General features: G+C 42.0%; 1 protein-coding gene across 4 annotated transcripts; it reads left to right on the forward strand.

Annotated features, from left to right (window-relative positions):
* Window positions 1-582: 582 nt before the first annotated feature.
* Window positions 583-18367, forward strand: slc37a4b (solute carrier family 37 member 4b). 4 transcript variants are annotated; one of them, XM_030438767.1, is made up of 10 exons: window positions 583-816; window positions 1680-2145; window positions 5209-5441; window positions 8151-8397; window positions 12116-12268; window positions 12350-12435; window positions 12525-12638; window positions 12738-12803; window positions 16748-16886; window positions 16989-17161. In XM_030438767.1, exons 2-10 carry the CDS (start codon window positions 1998-2000, stop codon window positions 17153-17155), a joined length of 1353 nt encoding a protein of 450 aa, XP_030294627.1. In that variant the 5' UTR covers window positions 583-816; window positions 1680-1997; the 3' UTR covers window positions 17156-17161. The 4 variants fall into 4 exon arrangements, with proteins under 4 accessions (XP_030294627.1, XP_030294631.1, XP_030294629.1 ...); XM_030438771.1 differs by lacking the exon at window positions 583-816 and adding an exon at window positions 850-991; XM_030438769.1 differs by lacking the exon at window positions 583-816 and adding an exon at window positions 979-1116.

An 18367-nucleotide genomic window follows, 5' to 3' on the forward strand; every position in this document is an offset into this window, starting at 1 on the left:
TGTGTGCTGGATGTACTGATTACATTAAAGGTATTCATGTTAATAAAGTTTTTATTTAAGAAGCTGCACTAAAACAAAGTTATTTTGTTTCATCATTGTAAGTGTAAAAGTAAAAGCTCCTTTTGGCTGCTTTAAGCAGAAGTATAGAAGTTATATCAGCAGACTCCACTTCCACAGAAGTTCTTCTTCTGTAGTAAAATGTGGCCTGTGACTGACATATGCTTCTATGTGACATTATTATATTGTTTATGTGAATTCCCAACCTGAGGGGGTCAGGGCTCTTCCCAGGGGTCAACGGAGGGTCATCAGATGATTGTTAGAGTGGGGAACAAGAAAAAGAAAATTAACTTTTTTCAAATATTACTGGTTTTGGTCCAAAAATGGTTGCCTCCTGCATTCACAACCAATAAAGGACTCCGTGTTGTCTGTGTCCTCCTGAGGATTGAACACTTAAACACTGATATTACAAACTGATCATGGATTTTAGCGCGTGAGATTGATCGGATATCACATTGAGCATGTGGTTTGGGATGCAATCTGGACTCGTGGTGCAGTGGCTGAAGCTGTTGCCCGCAGCAGACAGTAGCCCCTTTCACACTGGTGCGGTTTTGCGGAACAAACAAAGGCGGAGAAATGGCCAGCCTTCGATTCGCGCCGGTAACGTGGAACGCTTGTGTGGAAAGGGCCGGTGTTTCTGCCACGCAGGCTCGCAGGCAATCCTTAGTCGCGGGAACGCGCTCATGAGCTGCAGATTCGTGAACGCGCGTCGTCCTGCTGCTGCATGGATGGGATCAGCGAGAGGGTCGCGAATGAAAGGTAACCAGCTTTGCAGGCATTTCGTCGTTCAGTGCAGGGAATGGGAGGCTGGAGGGCGGTGTGTTAGACGACACACCGCCAGGTCCCGCTTTATGTCGGCTGTATTCGGCGGAATAGGCCTGAGGAACAGTGAAATAACGTGTCGCGGACCGCCCCACAAATCAGTCCGCCACGAGTACGAGGGTATCTTAAAGTTAGCAAGAATGCTTCTGCTTCGTGAACGTTTAAGTCCGTTGTTCGTTTGTGGTGTCGTTGTTAGTATACGCTGTCTGTCGCAGCCTCTGTCAGAGCGGGAGCTCGGTGAGTCGAAGCGGTTTCATACGGCCAAACTAGGATATCAAATAATCGTTAAAAAGCTAACGTTAACACGAACGCAGCTTATCACTGTAACGAAAGGATAGTAAAGGTTAGCGGTCATGTCAGGTTCCCAGTGTGCTGACTGCAGAGAGGTACAAGCCAGTTAAAGGGACAACTTTGATATTAAATGACCAGCGACTGGATAAGCTGAGCCGCAGGTCAATATATTCATTAGGACAATCTCACAACCATTTACAGGGTCTTTAACGTTAACTTTTAAAAGAAAGACAGCTTTATACTCCATATTGGCATGAGAAGAAAATCTGTAATGTATTATTATAAAAACATAGTTACATACAACATTAAATCCTTTAGTTTCATCACCTCTCTCCGTAGAGGACCTGATAATTGGTGTGTCTGAACAGAAAAATGTTAAATGATCCTGTCCCTGCCCATTCAAACAAACTGTCCTTAAGTTGTCCTTAAAATAGCTGCACTTCAAGAATAACCAGCGGTAATAACTTCTATCTTAAGTCTCATTTTGTAATGTTGTTCTTCAATTTCAGGCCGGTGTAAGGTTTCCCTCCTCTGCCCTGGCTCCTACAATCAGCACCCTCACAGATAGACAAAACTACAAGCCTGCAAGAGGAGCACTGTGAGGACGGCTTCTCCTCCCAGCCAATGAGAAGGAGAGTCTCATTTCTTCTCTCGACTCTCTTGGTGCAAACAAGTAGTTGATGGCGTTGATGACAGTCCCACACCGGCTTCTGATAACAGCACAGCTCTCAGCTTGACTGGCTGTAATCTGGACCCAAATACAAGACTCCACTGAAGAAAAGACTTGTTTTTTCCTCGTCTGAATTCCCTTTTTGCTCAGTGTAATCATGGGGGCCACAGGCTATGGCTACTATCGTGCAGCCATCTTCCTCTGCATGTTCATTGGCTACTCACTCTACTTCTTTAACAGGAAGACCTTCTCCTTTGTCATGCCCTCTGTGATGGAGGAGATTGAACTGGACAAGGATGACTTGGGTAAGACAATACCATTAATGGAGATTTTTTCTTTCTTCTGGTATAAGCAATATTTCCTTAAAGGACAAGTTCACCCACAAAAAGAGAATTCAGTCATCATCTTCCAACCCCCTATGCCGTCGGAAAGTCAGATGAAGTCTTGTTGTACGCAAAACTTTTTTGGAGCTTCACAGCAAAACATCAGGCAGTATTCTCCTAAACAACTAAAATAGAGGGGGAAAACCGCTAAAAATTAAATGGCTTCATACAGCTTGTCCTGTGTAAACAAAGTCTCTGGAAGTCCCGAGGGTCCCAAATTGATTTGAAAAGACAATAATTACACCCTCAACATGTGGTTGAGCATGTGCACAGACTTCAGATGAGGTGCGCGCTAACACTTTAAGTGTAGCAGCTACAGTGAAAATTGCAGCTTTTAAAAATAGTGTCAACATTCCAGAGACTTGAACTATGCTGGATGACCTGCATAAAGCTATTTTTCTGTTTTGTACAGTTGCTTTCTTTTGCATCTTGAAACAAGTCCCAGTCTGCTTCAGGTGTTAAGGAAAATGCTGCAACACTGTTTTGCTGTGAAACGCCAGATATGTTTTATGAACTATGATACTCAGTGACGGCTGGTGGTGATTTTGGGTGGGTGGGCTAACGAATGCATTACATTTATCAATACTTCCCACAGCAGCAACAGTAGCATCACATCAAGTTGCAGCAACAACAGTGTATGCTTTGTTATAGAATCAGAAGCAGAATCATAATCACAAAAACTTTAAATAATCCCAGGGGGAAATTACTTGCTAAGGAAACTTTCATGTTTCCTTATTTTGTCAGACAAATGTTTCAAATCCACAATTCCTTGTTGGGTCCAATTCGTGTCTCCTCCAAACAGCAAACATGGGAAACAGAAAAGTGAATTTCTCGCTACACTTGCTGTTAGCCAGTCCGTTGGCTGAAACCATGTAACACAAAAGTTATGATTTTGACGTTTATCCTTTTGTGTTATTTTTACATCGTTTGGATGATGTGCTCCCAATCTCTTCACTTCTCATTTTTCCTCCAAAGACATTAAAGAAAACTGATTAGAAAGTAAATAATCCACTTCGTTCATGTTCATGCTAACGCCTGCCATATTTCAGTTGCTCTCTTCATGCTCTCCAACTTCTACTACGAATTAGAACTGCGCTGTGATAGGTCAAAGGTCACTATACTGTTGCTACCCCGCTGTGATTGGCCGAAGGTCAGCCTTTGGGCTGAATTAATTTAGCCCAAATGGGCAGCATATTAAGGGGGCGTGGCAGGGCACCTGTCAAACAAACGTCAATGGAAGCTTACCCTACTGAGTTTGGGCTGAATGAATTTAGCCCAAATGGGGGCGTGTCACGACACGTGTCAATCAAAAGTGAATGGAAGCTTGCTACTGTGCTTGGGCTGAATACATTTAGCCCATTCACAGGAAAAAACCCAAGATATATCATATATCCTGGGTTTTTTCTGCCACTATTTGGTGCTGTTGTTGCTTTAGGTTCAACCAAAATTTAAAACAATATGTTCTAGGGTTTTTAATATTATTTTTTCATTTTTACTGTAGAAGGTAGAGAGGGCTTAGCCCTGTTAGCCCATACAGCCACCCCTGATGATACTTCCCCTGACTTTACATCAGCAGGGGAGGGAGTAGATAATGACTGCATTTTTTATAAATATTGTGCAATAATTCCCAAAACTTGCTTATGTAGTTGCCAAACATGCACAGTTTAATTGAAATAACATGCACTGTAGCAAACTGAAAACGGTTGGATACAGATAACTCTGCTTCCAGCCTTTTCATGGTTATTCACCTAGAGTTGTATCATTCTTTGAAGTGCTGAATTGTCAGCTTCACCACCCCAGGCCCTTTCTCCTGAGTGCACATGAAATGTATTACTGTCTAATACAGCATTTTGCAATGTGAACTATCTGTTCAGGCTCACCCCCAACAATGAAAGAGGTCTCTAACACCACAATTGACCTCAATGAATAGCTGTAATGCCTATAAAAAGAAGTGATGAACTGTGGCGGCTGTACTAAATATTAGACTGGATGCAATCCACCATTAAAGAGCACACCACTGTGCCTCTGCATTAAACTACTTTGGCACAGTGGTACTTTGAGCTAAATGCTAATGTCAGCAGTAAAACTCGTGATGACAATGATAAGCTTTGCTAGTTAGCTCTCAGTAAAGTTCAGCTGAGGGTATTAAGAGAGTCAGGGTTCTCCCCCCAGACGGTGGAACAGCGGCGCTGCGCCGCTATACCGCTAGGTCAGCGCCGCTATACTCCGCGCGACGTCCGTCCGTTCGTCCGTCCGTCCGCTGGTTGACGGCTAGGAGCTCCCGGCTGACGGTGATGAGCGTCCGTCCGTCCCCCGGTTGACGGAGTTGATGACCGTTTGTCCGTGTCTCCCCCCCCGGACAGACGGTGCGCCGCTACACTAAAATTAAACATTTCTGGGGAGAACCCTGAGAGTTATAAGTTTTGTAGGTGTTTTGTCAGATTTAAGTATCTGACAATTTAGAATGTTGATCTGACGATTGCACTTTCTTGACAATCCATCTTATAGTTGAGATAATTCACTCTTAAAGGTCCAGTGTGTAGAATTTAGGTGAATCTATTGGAGGCAAAGTAATATAAAAATCATAAATCTGTTGTTGTTGGCATATGATGACCTGAATGCCTTAAAACAAGTCTTTTGTTTCTCCAGAAGGACTGGGTCCTCCTCCACGTAGTCTGCCATGTCTCTACCGTAGGCCTGAACAGACAAACCGCAAACTGGGAGAGAGGGCCTGTCATGTACTCAGTGCATACCATAGGGGAGAGTGTTAAGTTTGTTGAAAAAATCCTCAGATGCCATTAAATCCTACACACTGGACCTTTTAATCTAGGATGTCAAGCTCATAGCGGGGTTATCAGAAAGGTCAGGGGATCAGCAATGTCAGAAGAATTTATCTTTTGGGTACTGTACATATCTGATGTTATTGGCTTGGCAGTGAAATGACTTGGAATTGCTTCAATAATAACCCTCCTGGTGTCTGTGCAGGTATGATCACCAGCAGCCAGACCATGGCCTACGCCATCAGTAAGTTCATCAGCGGTGTGCTGTCGGATCAGATCAGCGCCCGCTGGCTTTTCTCCATTGGCCTCTTTTTGGTGGGGGGCATCAACATAGCCTTCTCCTGGTCCTCCACTGTGTCCATGTTCTCACTGCTCTGGTTCATCAATGGCCTGGGACAAGGCTGTGGCTGGCCCCCATGTGGGAAGGTGCTGCGCAAGGTAATAGCCACCACATGCTACAGAGATCTCTTATCCAGTGTATTTGTAATGTTCAGAGCCAAAGGAAGTCCTACTCTCAACATTCAAGCTATCCATAACGCCTGTGATGATTCTTGGCAGCGAGTGAAAGGGTGTAACCTCCAGAGTGGGAGCCACCTGCCTGTGTTTTCTCTCTGTACTGTGGGAGAGAGCATGCAACTGTCTGTTGGTTGCTGGAAGTGTTTGGAGAAATCTTTTCATTGCTGTCAGACCATACTGACCTTTGGGCCAGAGGCTGCACCGCCTGGTTTGACTGCTTGTCCAAGTCTGAAGCGATTATATTGGCAGTCACAGCAGTTGAAATGACTCTAACTATCTGCACAGCCTCATTCACAGATAGCTTTCAGATGATTAAAGTCTGCTGAATGGAATGTATTATAGGCAAGACTTTGGGAGTAAATGCTGTTTGAACAAAACCTAAGGCATGCTGCAAGTCTATAATATAGAATAGGATAAACTTTTGGTCTCATCTCATGTCCACAACGTAAAAATAGAACCAATGTCTCTCACACGACAGTCAGTGCATTAATGCCCAGGATTTACAGCCTAGATGCTCATATATAAAGATCCTCTCAAGACAAGTTGACTATGCAAATTATCTGACACTCTGACTCTTCAAATTAGTCCTTTTACACAGTGAAGCTCAAACATCCTTCTATTGGAACAAGAAAAAAAAATCAAATTTTTTGACTGGAGTGGGTCTTTAAGTTTACTGTGGTTTAGCGACCACATTATATGTCTATAGGTCTTGTAGGTTTTTCTCTTTGCTCGGCGTATTTATTTTATGGTGCAGCTTTGAGAGGAGCAACTGAGACTCAGGGTGGAGGGATCAACGGGTCTTTCTTGTGTATTGCTGTGCTGCAAAGATCAAGTAATGGCTTTTTTTTGGTGGCCTACTGTCTGCTGTTTTGTGCTACTGCATATGTGGAGAAAATAATACAAAGCCTTTTATGTTTCCAAAAGAAGCTGCAAATAATCTAATAAATTATCTCCAGTGATGTCACTCAGTATCTAAATTGCATTATTGGTAACATAGGCTCCAGTTTTTGTAAGAAAATGTCTGGAAATGAAAGAGATTTTGATCATTTTTTTCTAAACCATCCATATTGAGTCCAACAGTGTTATGGGAGTGGAATTTTTTAAACCTGGCACTAGGATTACCTCAAATGCAACTGAATCACCGCGTGATTCACATATGCATTAGTATTTCCCAAGACCATGAAATGCATTTTAATTTGTGAAATGGCTGGGTGGTTACCCTTAACTATCCTACTCTGCTTGCTCTTATCTGATAAAATTATTGCCCCTACTAGAGAAAGACATTAAAAACAAGGATGCTCTCTATTAAGCTGACATATACTTTTTCCAAAGTGTCATGACTGACCCAAAACCTCTTAGGTTTGCTAGTTAAAAACAGTCAGTAAAAACTAGCTCTTTCATTTAAGAAACTCGACATTATTTGTGAAAGTCAGTTTGTTTCAGATACTAAGTACAGTTGAATGTTTCACAGTTTGGTCACACAGTATCAATATTGAGTCTAATAAGTTCCTTTTGCTTTTCCAACATTAATGAGCTAAATTTAGACCATTCTTCTGGCTTGGAAACCTGAACGACATATGCAGAAATATCAGAAATTTTATCGAAAAGACCTGCCAATGCCATGTCATCAGCATATTCATTAATTTCATAGCAGAGAAAAGACTGGAGATCAAACATGCTATGTCTTCATCTGTGCTTGAGAGAAGCTGCCTGAGAAGTAACAGTGTTCAAAGGTTGGGAATAAATAGGCTTTGGCAGTTGTTCCGCATGCTGAAGGGGATCAGATTACAGGAGAATGTATTTATAGACAATCCTCAGCAGATCGTTCCAAACGAAGAACAACTTGGACCAAAGATGTCTTCCTCCTCCAGTGAGAGCAAACATCTTTTAGAATATCCAGGTCTGCTCCAACTGTAGAGCTCCTGTCCCCCAGCTGAGTCAACATCCACACACTGTGGATCAACGTGGTGTTAAATCAGCCTGAGGGCAGACTTAAGTGTTTGCCCAGTGGATTATCACGTTACTGGTTATTCTGTTGCTCGGTGTAAGGAATGCTTCTGGCCACATTCAGATGTATAACATCACGAGGGGTTGTGGTTCTGGTGCCATTTTTGCGGAAGCAGTAAAACGAGAGAAGAATCTGAACAGTGTTGCACTTTGGAAAAAGAATGTGCTGTAAATGCAGAAGTCTGTTTATTATTAGGTCGGACTGTCGTAATGTTTCTGCTAGTTTGTCCCTCCCCTAATCGCCTCCTGAAGTGAAGCAGCATGTTTTTGACCTTGCCCTGTTTGTTGGTTCAGAAAAGTGGAACATGTAATGTAACCAACAATATGTATTGTTGTTATGTGTTAGTTGTAAACGTATCTGAAGGTAATTTAAAGAGGCACTTTTTTAGTAACTTTTTGGGGTATATTCTTGAAGGAAGGACTTCTAGATGGCCAACATGCTATTTTTGTTTTCACCCTACCATAACTCAACTACAAACCTGTTTGTGTTCTTGTATACAGGCCTTCAAAAAAGTTACATAGTACACCTTTAACTATGCATTCTTTATCTTAACCTGCATAATAGGATTTTGAAAATGTTGACCCCTGGATGCTTTGTCTTCTCCTGTGTCTCGTCTCCATTAGTGGTTCGAGCCCTCCCAGTTTGGAACATGGTGGTCTGTGCTGTCCTGCAGTATGAACATAGCCGGGAGTCTGGGTCCAATCCTGGTCACAGTGCTCCTGCAGTATTATGACTGGAGGACTATCATGACCATGTCGGGCATCTTCTGTGCTGCCTTCTCATTTGTATGTGTGGTGTTTGTAAAGAACGAACCAAAGGATGTTGGCCTGCCCAGCATCGAGGCTGCAGCCAAGAAGGGGGCCAAGGGAGGTAGGTAAAGAAGATGGTTACCTCAAAGCATGTCAATCACATGGTGCCAAGTTAGCTCCATATTGGTTGTAGCATCCAAGCAGTAGGGCTGCTCGATTATGGCAAAACTCATAATCACGATTATTAAAGACGATTATTCATTGATTTGAGAACAAGCACTTATTGAACTTTGAACTGTGGTATTTCTTTCAACACGATAAGTTTGAACTGAAAAACAAGAAAAATGCAAATAAATAAGAGAAAAATATATCAATAAAATGAATTAAATAATATGTAAAATAAAAAATAAACAATATCCTGGTGCGACTCGACCATAGGTCCGTTGTGGTGGCAAAATATAATACTGTTGACACTTCTCTTGCAAGTTTTCCGAGACATTCGTCATAAAGGGCAGGCAGCGCAATTCTACTGAAATGGTGACGTGATGGTAACACATACCGCTTGTCCAATGTGTTAATCAGTTTATTGAACCCCGGGTTGCTAACGTTGTTGATAGGGCACATGTCTTTGGCATCACGTACATGACGGCATCCATTATTTCTTTATGCCTGTGGGAGCTGGGTGGATATGCGGTGGCATCGTAAAGTGCCTTAATTGAGGTCTGTGTGGCGGTGGCAGGAGTCGAGGAGTTTTTCATTTTTGAGTTTTTTTGTTCCTTCTCTGCTCGGTCATGTATTACTCTGTGTGTGGACTTTAAATGGTTAAATTGGTTGTGTTCCCTTGAGGTGCAGACACGGTCGCGTGACATATCTTGCACAATATCTTCGTTTGTTCCAAATCAGACACCTCGAAACCAAAGTGTTTCCACACCACAGAATTCGCTTTACCTTTTTTCCCGACCAAAGGCTGCATTTCTGCCATCTTCTACCGTCTTCTTCTACACGTTTTTTTCCAAACACGCAATGGCAATATGCACCGGCGTGGCTGAAAGCAAACATTTTCAGGCGGGGGCGGGGCGGGGCGGGGCGGAGTGCACAGGTGGAGATGGAAGGGTTCGCTGCATTTACCACACAAGACAGGACGTGCGCTACAATGATCGTTTTATTAAGATTATTTTGTTTTCATGATCGAGGGAAGCCGAAATCGAAATTGAAATTCAATTAATCGCCCAGCCCTACCCAGCAGTAGGTCTGTCCCAACACTCTTGTATGATGAAGTTCTGGTTACTGCACCAGTACCGAGCTACCTCTTCAGACTGCAGTGTTGGCCCTGCTCATCGATACAAGTCATGTATATGTATATTCATTTTGACGTGGCTTGAACACTACTATTCCACACGGAGAAGCCAGCGGCTGGGGGCTGCGATGTACAAACCACTGTTCAACGAGCGCTACAGAGCACAGAGTGACTGTGTAGGTGACTGTCTCGATACCTGTCCAAAAAAATGCGACTGTCAATATATCGTCCAAAAGTGCATATTGGTTTCCTTATATCTTCGTAATGAAAGCCTGTACTCGCAAATGACTCATGGGTGAAGTTAATGTGGACAAGTTAATCTTTTTTGGCAAAAAATATGAAGGTTGAGTAAAACTGAACAGGGCTACATGCTGGAACTGTTAGTGCTGCACTTTACTTGTTAAAAAGTTTTGTTAAAAGCCTTTAACAAGCTATGAGGAATTTATTTTTATAATATTTAATATAATTTTAGTTTGAGAATATTTTATTCATTGGAAAGCTTATTTTATATATATTGTGTTTATTTGAGAATAATTTATTTAACTTATTACCAGGCAACACTTTACAACAGTATTCTATTTTTCAATTTTATTTTCATATTTTGTATAATGTTACAATAAATTGTTGGTTTACAAAAGTTCTGAATACACAACAGGCAAATTTATGTTTTGTATTTTGTTCCCATACTGTACAGAAAATGAACCAAACCGTGACCTCAAAACCGAGGTACGAATCGAACCGTGATTATTGTGTATCGTTACACTCCTATGTAGTGACACTATGAATAATGAATGTTAATATCCAGGCAGATCCACCATGTTATGCGCTTCTTCATCCAACAACTGGACTGATGTTGTATAGCAGTCTAGTGAATTGTGTGATACGTTCAGCTCTGAATACCATTCTAAACCTGTATGAAGATAAGAGTGTTGGAACTTTTCAGACAAAGATCATGTTGCCTACTACCTTGGGGCCACCTGAATCTGCATGTGTGGGTATTCGGACAGAGGCAGGTGCATGTTGGATTAAGAAAGCCTCGAATACATTTTGTTTAAATATCTTATTAGTAGGGCTGTAACGATACATGTATCGAAACTGAAATCACGACACTCAAATCCATAAACCTATCTCACGGTGTGAGAAGGCAGAATCGCGACACAACTCCCAGTCTAGATCGAGCCCTATCAGCTATAAGTAGCCCCTTTCACCCAGAGACGCAGCATTAACACCACAGCGGTGGTTCACCAATTCTCCGCCGTTGGTCGTTCACACAGAGTGAAGCATCTCTGCCTTAAAGACGAACTGATGTGTAATTCACAGAGAAAGTCGATGCTGTGGCTCCTAAAGAGACGTAACGGTACACGTCATGATGATGACGTCGGTGTGTTTTCAAGGTGTTTCCTCGGTATCCCCCATGTCAATCTAAACCCGCTGATAAGTCATAATCATATGGATGCTGCTATAATGTGTTGAGATTGAGATCCTGACCCACCAAACATCCTGGAAAGTGACAAAGTTATGTTTTTCACTATAAATTACATAATTACATAATCGCCATCAGTAAACGGGTACCTGTCTGACTCCCTCACTCACGGGGATGGAGGCTTTTTCTGGGGGAAAGTTCACTAATGTCTCGGTGCGGAGGGCTGACTGTCGCAGAGATTTTTTTCATCATAAACACTTGCTGAGCTCCAAGTGAGTTTGGTGTATCATTACAGCCCTACTTATAAGTGTTAATACTTTCTTTTAACTTAGTGTAAACTAATTAGTAGAAATATAATTTTTTTTATACCTCAGCTTGGCCAATCTTAAAGTATTTTAGCACATCATAAAAAAGTCATCTTTACACAGGACTGGACAGTTGTGTTTCCCAAACATTATGCATTAAATTATGTTTCTTAGTTATGTGAGAAGTACATTATACATGTCAAATGTATTTTGTCCAAGCCTTTTTAATGTTGCAGCCACATACCATACAGCCACTACATACTATCAAATATGTGGTTGCAGTTTTATGATGAATTCCTAAAATATCTTAATTTGTCCCTGTAAACCTATTCTTTATAATACCAACTTTTTTATCACAAATTTGTTGAGGAACCTCACAGTCATGTCCTTGTTGCTGTTGGCTGTTTTATTTATTTATTTATGGCAAATGGACCTGAAGACTTGTATAGGAGTCCCCATTCTACAAAGTATTCCCTGCTTCATTTTACTGCATAATAATAAATATGAGTAGGTGACAACTATTTTTAAACTTTTGTCTGTAGACTGTTGTCACCAGAAGATGGCAGTGTGGAATTTTAACAAATCTGTGTAACTGTCTCAGACTGGTAATTTCAGAACTGAAATAAATAGTAGTATATTAAGTATAAACAGTCATATACCATGACCGGATATTACTGATTAGATGGGAGACCATGTGATTGACATGCTGTATAGAATAGGCAATTAAAATAGTTTGATTACCCATGCATACTATCGCCTATACATTGACTCATTGCTGATGTCTCCCTGTATTACTGTTGTTGTTATTCCTCAGGCAACAGTGAGAGCACCCTGAGTGAGTTCCTCCTCTCTCCTTTCCTGTGGGTACTGTCTCTTGGCTACTTGGTGGTGTTTGGGGTAAAGACAGCTGCCACTGACTGGGGACAGCTGTTCCTCATGCAGGAGAAAGGCCAGACTGCTCTCATGGGTATGTATTTTAAGTGTGTCCATTACCTTGCACTGGTTTGCACTTAATCTGACTAGTGCTCACATCAGCTGTGTTGTACAGGTAGTACCTACATGAGTGCCTTGGAGGTCGGAGGTTTTGTAGGTAGCCTCGCATCAGGTTTCATCACTGACAGAGCTGTATCTCGGGTGAGTAACACAAAGGGACCAATTAAGCATAAATGACTTGGATTATTAGAGGTTAGTATTAAAAACGTCTTCTTTTTGACTTCCTCCAGAAAGGATTGGGCACCCATGGCAACCCTCGCCATGGCCTGCTCATTGTTATGATGGCCGGAATGTATGTGTCCATGTGCCTCTTCAGAGTCACCATCACACCTGAAATCCCAGTGGTAATTTCAGTTTAATTTCTGTCATTACTGTGTAGAATACATGAAATGTACATTTCGCCAGTATTGGAGATATCACAAGAGCGTCTTTTCTCTCTTCAGGAGGCTCCTCTTTGGGTCCAGGTCATTCACCCTGTCTCTGTCCTCATTGGCGTGTCAGAAAAAGAGGTACACTCACACATTTTATGGGGTGCATGGCAGGTCTTTTTTTTTTTTTTTTTGTAGATGCACCAGCACATAATTAATTAGACATGCCCAATACATTTAAAAAACATTTCTGAACACATTATGTGAATAATTGTAAACAGGAATAAATGTGCAGATAAATGATTTTCTTAATTTACATGACAGCACACAACAAGAAATTGTTAACCTCAACTGTTTAAACATCAGCACTTTGTTGCCTTTTAAAGGAGGCATCTTATGCTCATTTTCAAGTTCATAATTTTATTTTGTGTTACTACTACAACATTTACTTACTACTACAACACTTGCTTTAATGCTCAAAAAACGAATCTATTTTCTCATACTCCCTGTAAACATTTCCCCCCTCTGTCTGAAACGCTCTGTTTTGGTTCCTGTCTCTCTAAGGCCCTCCCCTCATAATTAGAGATGCACCGATCGATCGGCAACCGATCGCAATCGGCCGATAATGCCCCTATCGGTTTTGATCGGAGTTCTCAAAATAGATCACATCAAGCCGATCAGATGACGTTTAAGTATAAAGACAGTGCATTAACTGCATGCAGGAAGGGAATTTCATGGCCGCCGTTGCCCCGTGCCACAGTGGCCTCTGTGCCCCTGGCCCAGTCAGCGTAGCAAGCTTGCCCTGAATTACAGCCACCTGAGTGCACAGTAGTCACTCACAGTAACTTCATTGAGTCCGCGGTTCGCGCAGGTGGAGTCTCATCATCACGATGATCTCACGTGAAAGCCTCTCAAACAGCAGCAGCGTCTCAAAACAGAAGAACGAAACTTACAGCACAGCGAGCGAGCGCAGCGTAACGATGATACGTAACTGACTTATGTGGTAGGATTTAGTCCGGTAAAGTTGGAAATATATTCACAGATTCCAACTTCCCGGATCAATAACTCATAAGTGCAACCTTGTTAAAACACAAACGACGGCTCTTTCCTACCGTACTACGATAGACAACGAGCTACAACCGTATGTTAATCAAAACGAGCGTCTGGACATTAACTCTGGTCTGTATGGTCAGCTGTCTGTGAGACGAGGGCGCAGGGACCGTCTACAAAGTGCGACACCGAAAAGAGAAACTACAAAAAATTCAATAACTTCACTTTTATTCAGAGTGTAGTGTCACCAAAATCACTCCACACATCAGTGGTCTCCTGCTGGTTATTCTACAATTTTTTGTTTGGAAAAAATTTGCTTTGCCATAATTTTGGGGAATTTCTATTGGGAGAAATATTCAATAACACTAATATTCAGTGTGGTGTCACAAAAACCACCTCACCCTAACCCTACTTAACAAAAACTACTTTCTAATGTTACTTTAACTTGATTTTGGTATTAAAAAATGTTTTAATACACAATCCATGTCTTATTATAAATTAGGATGTAATCGTATCAGTCTGAAAGGTAAATCAACACATTTTACTCAGTGGCCTTTGTGCCCCTAAAAAAAAGTGAAGGCCAAATGGACTTGCCCCTAAAATGACAAAATTCCCATCCTGACTGCATTCCCACTAGTAAGCTACAGTTACTCTATGTAAGCTGAGTCCAAGTTGTCTCTAAGAGAGTCTCTAGAGTGTGAAATATTGCACATTGCCTCAGCCTGCAATAAAACGGTGGTCAATTCATGATACTTTCTCATCTCCTAATTTTTATACTTAATAATACAATGTCAATGTTGTGTAAAAAGAATCATTAATTAAATATATGAAATTTACACAAGACAACAATATAGAAAAATTTATGGATTTGACGCTGTGATCGGTGATCGGCAATATCGGGATCGGCAGATACTGCTTTTGGTGATCGGTGATCGGCCCCAAAAATCGTGATCGGTGCATCTCTACTCATAATTACCCAATCTCCCCTAATTGGTCAGCTCACACATGCCTGACCCAGCACTGCAAACAACAGTAGAGCAGCTGTGCTAAATGCTAAATTACTTCTTACGTTCCAAACTAGCCATTAAGGCCCACACACACCGCCCAGACTCAAACCAACAGCTAACTGCCTTTACCCGACCACTCTGTTGCCTCTCGTCTGACCCGTTTGGCAGAAAAGTTGCATTGAACACACCGCTTCAACGTGCTGACAACTCCACAGTAGCGTGTACATTCTGCGCTTGCGCGAGAAGCAATAAGCAGGTGGCGCTAGTGTTGTATTTTAAAAAAGACGCTGGACGAGAGCTTTATGCATGCAACTCTCTTTACTTTCGATCAAAACGAAACTTGACTATTTCAGACAAAAATAGCTGCATACTAAAAATGCTGCGAGGCACTATCAAACGAACACAGATTAATTCGTCCTGAACGGACATAGCAGCTAGTCTCGTGCCAGTAACGTTACTCATGAAAACATGAAAACGGGGAATGACGGAACGGAGTGCATAGAAAAACAAAGCGCACACAGTATTCCGCCCCTCCCACACACCGCGCTGATTCGCTAGCCCACTGCCAATCAGAATGGTCATACAGCTAACACACAACTAATCAGAGAATTTAATGGCTCAGATGGCCAACAGCCAACCTCCTTAGACTTCTCATGTTGAATTGGAGCAGACAACGTCCACGCGGATCCGAAAGCTTCCAACGCAGCTGAACACACCAAACAGATTTGTTCCCGACCTCCTCCGAGACTCCCCAAGCACTTCAGATGTCCAACGGTTGGGCCGGTGTGTTCCAGCCTTTAGACCTAAATTATGCAACTGTCTGAAGTCAGCACTCTGACCAGGACTGAACCCAAAGTCGTGAAATTATGGGCGGGACTACTGACATGGCATTTCAGGAGCAGTGGCCTCTGTGGGAGTGAGGAGCTTCTGTCAGTGCAGACTTGGGCTTTTTAACTTTCAAGATCTTTTTCATGCACAAGAACATATGATATAAAATTCTGAAGGAAAGGGAAAAAAAACAAAAATATAATGGGTCTCCTTTAAGGTACTTGAGAAAGGAAATCTCAAATAAACCATTAATTGATATAAAAGTTAAAGCTTAGTCTTAAAACTACACACTATGGTAATATAGAAATGCATTGTTGGCAGCACTCATGTAGAGGAAGAGAGGGAGTGTGCTGCCCATGGAGAAGTTTAGACATGATACAAAAGGTCTGTAAGCTTAGGTTTAGGAGTTGATGGGGCAGATGGAGACAGGGAACAGGGTGAGGGGTTTGGTAGCTTTGCCTTTTCCCTGAGAGAAGGTGAAGACAGTGACTTAGGAAGGAGGAAGAAGCCTGGAGAGCAACAGGCAGCGACCACTTATGTGTAGAAGTTTTCAGCCCAGACCGGTTTTTGCTTCCAACTGCCGCGCCTCAAGACATCCGCCTGCCCTCGCACACACTCCGGGGTTGCTTTGGTCCTTTCAAGCTTGTGTACTCCTTTACAGACTCTGTGTGGTGTTTTCTCCTATTCCGCCTCGCTTCCCCCTGATCTCCTCCATGCTGTCTTGGTGTAACTGGCATTACCCTTCCCCCAGCTCCCAGGTGTTCCTCTAAACCCCTCCCCTTACCTCTGGGGAGGAAATGCAATGATGCACTTCCTGCCACAAGTGATACAGTTCTCTGGTTTATCAGTTAAGTTTTTCCTCTAACAGAATGGAATGACAGCTGACTCAAATGAATATGGGTCAGTCCATGTGACACGTCTGACGTCTCATGTATAAAATGACTGTATACTGAATATCCTTTTAAAACTGATAATCTGGTCATGGGTTGCCTTCCCAGCTTATGTCAAGGCTCACTCCTTCTTGTCCCCTTCCATGGCAGACTGTTACCAGAAGAAACACTGAGAAATAGACATCAGATGGAACGTTTACCTCCTCTGATGAAAAACTACTGTACCCAACTACGGGTTGAAAAAAACTACTGTACTCAAAGTTAGAAAGGCTTGGAACCCTATTCCACATTTTCATCCTGTCATACACAGATCTGGATCCTATTCCTTGGTGCTATGTTTGGATTTTCTTCTTACGGACCAATTTCCTTGTTTGGGGTGATAGCCAGCGAAAGTGCTCCTTCAAATTTCTGTGGAACGTCTCATGCTGTTGTAGCCCTGATGGCTAATGGTAAGCTGCACATTTACATGACCAGCAGAAACATGTATCTGTCAATGTAGTATTCCAGTGTTGACTCATTCATGTGGCTAAACACACTCACTTTTGTTACAGTGGGCGCTTTTATGGCAGGTCTTCCCTTCAGCACCATTGCCAAAAACCACAGCTGGGACATGGCTTTCTGGATAGCTGAAGTGACAATGGGCGTCGCCACCATTGGCTTCTTCCTGGCACGCAACATGCGCACCAAAATGGGACGGATCGACAAGAAAATGGACTAATATATCTTCCTGAAATGAGCCAACTGTTGATGTCCTGTTACGTGACAAGACGGACTGTGTTTTTGAACCATCGACACCTCTGTATACATAAAACTGCACATTATTACAACTACAATTACACCAAAACAAACCCAGTCACGCAGAATGATCCCAGACATTTCTTTTTGTAGATGCTGAGGTTGAATGTGACTCATTCACCATCACATACTTTCATCACACATGCTATACTTTGTTTGTCCAAACATTCACCAGCACAGAGATAAATTAGATGACAAGTGTTCATCACAAGCTAACACCTCAGTGCTTCCACTTGATCCTAGAGGCTAACTTCATGTTGACACATTTAATTTGCCTTTTTACGACAGCTGGATGCTAAAAAAGGACCTGGAACATGAAAATATGTAAAGGTAGGAGGATTTTTTTCAAGAAACGTTAATGTGTGCTGTTCATTGCATACATTGCCTTCAGTGGAGGTCAATTTCACTGAGTTGCCACAACATTAACTAACAGGTGATGTGAATAACAGATTATTGTGTTACAGTGTTCCGCTGGGAAACCTGCAGCGAATGCTGTTGCCTTGAGAGGGAACATTTCTGCTAGTGTTTGTTTTTGGGGGGTCCATCACTTTACCAGTGCCGAAGGTTTCACAGTAGAACTTTGCATTGTAACAAGATGATCAGTGTTATTCACTTCACCTGTCCGTCCTTTTAATGTTGTGACTGATCAGTGTATATTTAACTTATTGAATGTGCACTAATGGGGCCTGTATGTTCTAGGCTAGTTCTAGTCTAGGAATTTGCACAAATTTGGTAGCATGTGTCATTTCACTAATACCTCAAGTATTTGTTATAATGTTAAAAGGCTCATCGTGTCAAAAATGTAGTAATCAGAGATCATGGTATTTTTATACAGTTCTATGCTACACAATAGAGAGTATAATTGATGCAGACCTCTTAAGCTGCGTCAGCTTTTGTGATCTGACATGTTTTTAAGGATCAACAACAGACCTTGCTACGGGGTTTTTGTCACTGCCAATGTAGCTGTGTACAGCATTTATAATGCTGGATTATACTGTTAACTTTCTCATCTCAAAAATCTGTGAATTTTGTCAACTCCAATATGTCAACAATTAGAACATATGTTGGCATATTTTACTGGAATTGCATAATGGACCTGAAATGGTTAAAGACATCTAATAAATGTGAAGATTAC

Source organism: Sparus aurata, chromosome 13 (genome assembly GCF_900880675.1).
Source record: "Sparus aurata chromosome 13, fSpaAur1.1, whole genome shotgun sequence".
In the NCBI taxonomy this organism is placed as follows: domain Eukaryota; kingdom Metazoa; phylum Chordata; class Actinopteri; order Spariformes; family Sparidae; genus Sparus; species Sparus aurata.

Bases quoted from the DNA above. Each gene is read 5' to 3' on its own strand.
- slc37a4b (XM_030438767.1), top strand. From the start codon at position 1,998: ATGGGGGCCACAGGCTATGGCTACTATCGTGCAGCCATCTTCCTCTGC. The intron at 2,146-5,208 runs GTAAGACAATAC...GTGTCTGTGCAG, and splicing joins ACTGGACAAGGATGACTTGG to GTATGATCACCAGCAGCCAG. The intron at 5,442-8,150 runs GTAATAGCCACC...CGTCTCCATTAG, and splicing joins GTGGGAAGGTGCTGCGCAAG to TGGTTCGAGCCCTCCCAGTT.